General features: G+C 28.7%; 1 protein-coding gene across 1 annotated transcript; it reads right to left on the reverse strand.

Moving 5' to 3' along the window:
- Window positions 1-3,335: 3,335 nt before the first annotated feature.
- On the reverse strand, window positions 3,336-5,777 carry LOC107411389 (alpha carbonic anhydrase 7). The gene is made up of 6 exons (XM_048469207.1): window positions 5,647-5,777; window positions 4,865-5,082; window positions 4,440-4,649; window positions 4,132-4,299; window positions 3,722-3,775; window positions 3,336-3,592 (listed from the first exon to the last, which is right to left on the reverse strand). The coding sequence occupies exons 1-6, from the start codon at window positions 5,732-5,734 to the stop codon at window positions 3,515-3,517; spliced, it is 816 nt and encodes a 271-aa protein (XP_048325164.1). The 5' UTR covers window positions 5,735-5,777; the 3' UTR covers window positions 3,336-3,514.
- Between the last annotated feature and the right edge of the window lie 2,807 nt (window positions 5,778-8,584).

The raw sequence follows: 8,584 nt of genomic DNA on the forward strand, positions 1-8,584 counted from the left end.
TATCCACATATCCAAAGTGAAAATGAATAGAACCAACATATCTCATCCTCTAAACCCATAAAACCCACAATGACACATCATCAGCAAAACCAAATCTCATGCTATCTCATCGAATGAGTGTTGTACCAAAACACAACCTTTTCCACCCCTTATTCATGTGGTCAACTCATTGACTAGCCAAGATACATGAACTACACAAACTCATAGTCTTAATCTAATACCTCATCAAACTGATACTTTAAGTGATAATTTCAACAGATCATCTACTACCGCATCTCACGAATCTAACTCATCTTTTTTACATTAGGATATATCCAATAATCTTTTCATAGAATTACCAATATCTCAACCACAACCAATGCATATCCATCCAATGCTAACACACAAACAATTATGTGACCACCCAGAACAAGAAGCTGAATTAAACCCTCCTCATTCTTTTCTTCTCATAACCATTCTTCCTGAGCCAACTTCAATTCGCCCAACCTTAAAACATCCCGAGTAGATAAATGCAATGAAGGAAGAACTGCATGCTCTTCATCAAAGCAAAACTTTAACACTAGTTCCACGACCTATAAACATAAATGTGGTTGGTGCAAAATGAGTCTTTCACACCAAAATAAAAGAATATAATACTAGACCGCTACAATGCAAGATTGGTTGCAAAAGGATCCTTTCAAATAGTAAGAATTGATAATGATGAAATATTTAGTCCTGTTGTAAAGCCTACCACAATTTGGCTCATCTTATCAATTGTCATGTCTTCAAAATGGCAAGCTCATCAATTGGATGCTAAAAATGCTTTCCTTCATGGTGAGCTTAAGGAATGAGTAGATGGAGTAGCCTTCAGGTTTCATTAATCCATTGTTTCCTTATCATGTATGTCTTCTTCACAAATAACTATATAGACTCAAACAGGCCCCACGAGCATGGTTTGAAAGACTTTCCTCAAGTCTCTTAAAACTCGACTTCTAGTAATGCTGACTCATCTCTCTTTGTGTACAATGATGATACCCATATCATACTGTTACTAATATATGTAGATGATTTCTTGATAATAGGTTCAAGTCCAACTTTAATTTATAATATTATACATAAGCTGACCCTGGACTTCACATTAAAAGACTTGCGGATAATACTTTACCTTCTCGACCTTGAAGCAAAGTATTTTAAAGGTGGTTTGTTTCTCTCTCAAGCAAAATACACATATGATATTCTAAAGCATGCCAACATGTTACACACATCTACCATCTCCACTCTCATAGCTATGAAAACCACTTCTTTAGTTGATGATGATGAAGCTGTTGATGAAAAAAAGTATATAAGTATTTTAGGAGTATTACAATACTTAACATTCACCGGACCAGACATACAACATGTTGTCAATAAAGCTTGCCAACATCTTCATTCTCCAACCAAATTATGTCTAAAAGCTGTCAAAAGGATTTTAAGATACTTAAAAGGAACAATGGGATCTGGTCTTTGTTTCCTTGAGCAAAGCCACAATACACTGTCAGGGTGTTCAGATGCTGATTGGGCTTATTTCCCACTTACACGAAGGAGTAGAACTGTTTATTGTGTTTTATTTGGAGTGAATTGCATATCTTGGTAATCAAAGAAGCAATCAATGGTTGCTTGGTCTATTATTGAAGCAAAATATCTAGCCATGAGTGCTGCCATAGCAGAGCAAACATGGATCACCTTTCTGTTACAAGACATAGGCATCTCATATCATAAACTAGTACAATTTTTCAGCGATAACGTAAATGCTCTATCCATGATAGTTAACCTAGTTTTCCATGCAAGAATAAAACATATAGATATTGATTTTCATTTATAGGAAAAGGTTGTGCTGGGTTCATTGGTTATTCACTATTTATCCCTTCCAAATCAAATTGCTCATATTTTCACCACGCCACTGCTTTCTATTCATTCCAAAAATTGCGTACCAAATTTGGAGTTCACACTATTCCACTCTTGCATTTGAAGGGGCCTAATAGACTAAAAGCTATTACTCTTGATGAAGGAAAAAGCAGCCTCTATTGACCCATGTTCATGAGCAACTGAAATAGAGTGATAAAGGAGCTGTTGATAAAGCAAAGAATAAGCAGCCGAACCAAAAGAGGATTATCTCCAATAACTCCAATAGTTATTGGAGAGGTCTTTGATAAGTGTTAACGTTATCTCATAATTACGAACTTAAATATATATATATATATATGTTACTAATGGAATGTAAGTGTGTAAGAAGAAACAACTTTTTGATTATACGTTAGTAATATATTTTGAGCAATCATGAGTTTCAACAAAATTCAAGTTTGTTCTTCATCTTATTGCCATTTAAAAGTATAGGCCTTTAGAATTAAGGATTATTGATGCATGTGAGTTGCACCAAATGCTATAACTTTACAAAGGTAAAGTGAACCCTGTTAAAAGTCATATAAACCTTAAATACATCTTTAAGTCTCAACCATTGAATATATACAAGAACTAATAATAAGGTTTTGATTAAAAATCCATTAGAATATCCTAATGAGATATTGGTTATATATGTACATATATATTCAAAATTAATCTCATAAATTATAAGAATATCTCAAATGATAAATATAAATTATTTTTTATATGGTATGAAATTGATATTATTTAATTTGAAAGGCATAAATATAAAATAAATTTTAAAAATGTTCTTAAATAGTAATATTTATTTATGGCTATTAACTATATTTTATCAACTTTTTTTATATGTTAAAAAAGAAAATTAACTTTCTGAAAAGAAAATTATGCATTTTAGGAAACTTCACAATGTTTAATAAAATCTTGTAACCTTAATTATATTTATTTACAGCTATTAACTATATTTTATCAACTTTTTTTATACGTTAAAAAAAATTAACTTTCTGAAAAAAATTATGCATTTTAGGAAACTTCACAATGTTTAGTAAAGTCTTGTAACCTTAATTATATTTGAGATGCGAACAGCTAACAATTGAATTCAATTTGTATACTTTCATTATTTTCGTTTCAGCATTAACAATGAAGTTTCGACTCCAATTTGTTCAGTAACATTAGCGTTGAGTTTCTCCAGAATGTTCAATATGACCTCTCTGTACTTTTAGTATGTTTACAAAATAGTAATAATAATAACAATAATAATAATAGTAATAATAATAAAAAATAAAAAATAAAGACATCTCCTAAATATATATCCTTTTGATCCTTTCTCTTGGGGTGTGTTCCTAGCTGTATCGTTTTGATCCTTCCTTTTGGGGTGTGTTGTTCGAGGAAAGAAATATGAGTATATAAGAATAACTAGAATTAAAATAATAAAGAGATTACTAAACAACCATTTATTCATAATAGCACTCATTATCATATAACAAAAGAAGAGGAAAAGTAATCCCTCTGATGATATATATTAACCTATGATGAAAATAAAATAATAAAAAATCTTTCATATACTAATTAAACCAGCGTCTCCAGATATTCCCAACGTTATTCCCAAAACATGCAATTATCTCTCTCTTGGCCTATACATTAGCACCGATCGCTTATTTATTGCCTGTAGTGGTCTTGCATTTGTGTGCGAATCCTGCAAAAATTTGATGAATATTACTATCAGTCTATCACACAATAATTTACAGATAAGTTTAACTAAAATTTAAAATTATTATCGTGTGGATTATATTATATATCTTAGACAATAGTTACAATAACTTACGTCATGAACGGCTACACGAAGCAATCTCATTTGTTTTCTTGTCACAGTCCTTACCTGCGCGGATAAATAAAATTCATTTAACTTTACAAATTTAATTTGATTCCTTAATAATAAAAGAAAAAAGAAATACTAGGGCTAAAGACATTCAGAAATTTACCAACTGGTTTGTCAAATAATATGGCAAAAAAGGAGCTATAATTAATTAATTATTCATTTTAAAATTAATATAAACATAGATATAAATTGAACTTTAAAAAAATAGATGAAATTCAATATATACTAATAAAATAATAATATAATATTATTTGGTAGATAAATCGGTAACAATTTAGTGTATATAGTATTATTGATAGAAAGAAAGAAAGCAAAAATGACGTTTTTGATCGGATAGAAGATAGAAGAAAGCTTACCTTTTTGACAATAGTCCAAACAACATTTTGGGTGCAAGGAGGAGTTGTAAGAGAGCCTATATATCTGTAATACTTTCTACTGCCTATTTTTATATTTTTTGGGTTAACTATTCCAACAACTCTCTCTCCTTCTTCACTACCAGAAATTTCTTCCAATATATCCTCCATCTAAGGTCAAACAAGAAGAAGAAAGAGGAAAAAGAAAATGGTTAAATAATTGAGAGACAGCCTGAAAAAGAGAGGGAGATAAAGAGAGAGTCTTGCTAATGCAGAAAATCAACAATCGATGTTTTATGAAGTATAGTTACCGATGACAAGAAAGAATCCGGCCGTCCGATCTTGTACAAGATTCCAATCACAGTGATGTTTCCTTGTGGGCTTTCATGAACCAAGTGGACCTCAACGTCATACTTCTTGCCATTGACGGTATGTTCAGAAGGTGTGTGCCAGTGGCACTGCCGGAGTGCATATTCAGTTCCATTTATTTCAAGATTTCCGGCATCGCCTTCCCATTTCAACTGCATTTAAATCCCATAAAAATTAATTTTGATTTTTACACAAAGAACTTGCTAAGTTGGACAATACATAAAATACTCTCTTTTTCCTACAAAATAAGGGAAAAATTATTAATTATTATTTTCATTCATATTTTCTAGTTAATTTAAGTAATTAATTAAATTAATTATTAATATGGTTTAACAATTAATTAATTATATGTTTTAGTTTTGCCTACCATCATATCATGGCCTCTATTCTTAAGAGTAGCATTGGAAGCCTTGTAGTTCATCTTAAGCCTCCCCAAATGAGAGACAACCTCAACCCTCTCACTTAAGAGATCAATAGGAGACTGCATCGAGCCATTGCTACATATGCTCCATTCAGGGCGAATCTCTCCCCACCGAGATGGTCCGTTCTCACTCCCTTCTACGTAACTGAATTCGCTTTCATCCTCTGCAACATGAAATAAAAAAGTTATATATGATAAGCAATGGAACGAGAATCCTACAATATATAAACCACAAGCACCAGCTATAGTACCATTTTATGAAATAACCAAAGGGCAAGAGAACAAAGTAAACAACAGCCAAAATGATAAAACAATGAATGTTTTAGAGTGCATTTTACTGTGTACTAGTTTAGGAATTCTTAGGTCGAGATCGTCTTATAATTGTGGGATTCAAAAATGTATAAGTCCAATTATTTATGTCAATAAGTTGATATATTAATTGATTTATTTTTTTAAAATTTTAAAATTTTACTTTAATTCATTTGATACACCAAAATATATTCAAATCTATATTTAATTAAACTACTATAAAAGAAAATATATTCAAATCTATATTCAATTAAACTAATATAAAGGCTAATGAATAAGATCGTGATAAAAAAAAATATATATATATATATATATATGCACACGCATGTAAATAGGACGTCTATGCATGCATGTATATATATATATAATAATCAAAGAATTAAACGTCGAATTGTTTATATATATTTTCAGCCCCTTACCAACTTCCTGAGATGTTGCTGGGGATAAATTTAAAACAAGACCAATGAAAAAACTGCAAAGCAAGAAGTGGGTGAATAGGTTCTCCATCGTTTAGCTTAAACTTAATTGTGGATTTGGAGCAGAGCAAGCTAGCTTATGTTGGGCTAATACGCCTAGTTTGCTGTTTTTTATAGCATTAAAATCCACAGTAGTATGAACGTAAAAAAAGAGTCGGTATTGAGAGCCAATAAGTATTTAATTTATTTCTTCGACTATTACGTACCATTCTGAGCTCAGCGAGTTTGAAATATGGAAAGGGGAATTAGAAGTTGCCACACACAAGGCAAACCGACCATTTTCTAATAAGGATACCATTACAGAAAATCAACCACACGGAAAAGACCCAGATGTACTGTTTCTTTAAATTTCAATTTTCCCATAATTCTCTCTGGGATAGAGTGGTCTAACTTATTAACGTCATTGGTGGCGAATCCTCCTTTTTTAAAACCTGTTTTGATTTTCTATCTACGTTTAATCGTTTGAACGATCTTCACGTATACGGTAATAAAGATTAAAAGAAATTGGCTTTTGGTTTTGAATACCCGATGGCTTCAACCCCAAGGACCACGCTTGTTAATTTCGGTGCTACGAATTAAATGCACTTGTACAGATTACTCCACACATACGGAACTTTTTACTACAATTGTGTATTATTATTATTAATTTTTTTTTTTCACCGAGATCCATTATTGATATTACAATAATAAATTGATCTTATTTAATAAGAAATTAACACCAATGCATTTTAAACTATATATAGATTTGATACTTTGCATTCAATATATTATTTTCTGGCATTGTACACCTTAATCTTCAATTTTTTTTTCGCACGTTCTATCCTCCGTTTTTATGTCATGTTTTTATTAGAATTATCAACTAGCATATGGGATCAAAAGTGCATGTGTAAAATGCAATTAGAGTGTAAAGTACAAAAATTTTAAATAAAAAAATTAATTAAAATTAAAAAATTACTAAATGATATTATTACTTTTTAAATAAGTTAGTAAAAAACTAAAAAAATTACAAGTGTAATTTTTCAAAAACAAAAATAAAATATTTACATATAGCAGGTATCTTAAAAATAAACAAATAAATAAATAAATAGACATATATTTATTAAAAAATATTTTTAAATTTTTTTGGAAGAGTAAAAATTTTATTGAAAAAATAATTTTTTTTTTGAATAAAAAAAATCTTATTAGTATCCTTTTTCCAAAATAATAAATATAAATATGAAAAACACATATAGTAAACAAAATAATATATTTTATAAATAATAATTTTCCATTTTTCTATTTTATAAAGTCTTATTTTTAAAAAATTACATTCGCATTCCGTTAAAACTTTTTAATTTATTGAAAGAGTAATAATTCTTTTTAGTAACAAAAATTTTATGGATTGTTCATTAAAATTTTTATTTGAAAATTTTTACACTTTGCACACTTAATTATACAAAACTACATTTTACATCTTCATTTTTAATCTCATGTGCCAATCATATGACAATTGTGTTAAAAAGTTAATAGAAAAAAGGTGAAAAGTTCAACACGCAACCAAAAAAAAAAAAAAAAAAGTTGTGAAGTTTAAGATGCATAATGTCAGAAGCAAAAAATTAGAATACAAAATATTAAAATGTGTATAGTTTAGCATGTATTAGTACCAATATCTCTGTCTAATAAAGGAAAAAATACATTTAATCTCTTTAAACTATCTTATGATTACAAATAAGCTTTTTTTTTTTTTTAACAATAAGTTACAAATAACTAACCTCTTCGAACTATGTAAGTAACAAATAACCCCTATATTATGCCTAGATAACACAACATATACTATACAACATATATTTAATATTTTGTATCTAAGGGTAATATGATTATTTCCAAATAATTATTAATAAAATCTTGTTAATTTGCCCTTTAATTGTAAGTTTTTCATAGTTTAGGGGTTGAAAGATTGAGGGATTATTTGTAGGTAGCTAAAAGTTTAAGAGGGTTTGGTGTAATTTACCCTTCAACAAATGGATTTTGACTTTTTAAACCAAAAAAAAAAAAAAAAAAAAATTCTATATAGGAAAATAAGCTCAAAGAAATAAGAAATTAAATTGTGACATAGTCATCTAAAGTCCACTAATGATCATCACCAATGCGCAAACAATATTTTTCAACTAATTTTGAACGTTTCAAACTCTGCAGCCCATCGATCCACAACTGTATGATATGACCGCTCATCATATTTACTTAACAACTTTTTTTATTGGCTGTTATAAATATGTGTATGATACATATATATATATATATATATATATGTGTGTGTGATGGTATATGATAACCTTTTCACTTTTTAAATAAATAAAAAAAATAATTTAGGAGATTATATAAATGTATAAGTGAGCGAATAAAAAAGTCATAAAGCAAGTCAACATTTTTATATATTTTTAAATCATAATAATATTTTGCAATATTATTTAATTATAAAATGCTGATTTCAATTTTTATTGGGCCTTTAACTATAAAATTAACTAAAAAAAATTGAAAAATAAATATATTTTAATATATTAAAAAAAACTAAAAGAATGTTAATGATAATTTTTCAAAAACATAAAATTCAAGTGTCATTATAACAAAATTAAAGAATGCTAAATGAAATTTGCCCTATTTTAAATTTCTTATATGATCTTGACACATGCAACAAAATGTCAATATTCATGTCCCGAACGAGTATGGAACTATCCTACATATCATATATATATATATATATATATATAAATAAGCCTTCTTCCATACAATGCTACCACAAAAATTTAAAAATTAAAATAAAATAAAAATCCTTTCTTCTGTTGGTCTAATAAAGCGACTCACATAATTATCTTCCCCCAAGTATATTTACATGTACATATAA

Source organism: Ziziphus jujuba, chromosome 10 (assembly GCF_031755915.1).
Source record: "Ziziphus jujuba cultivar Dongzao chromosome 10, ASM3175591v1".
Taxonomy (NCBI): Eukaryota; Viridiplantae; Streptophyta; class Magnoliopsida; order Rosales; family Rhamnaceae; genus Ziziphus; species Ziziphus jujuba.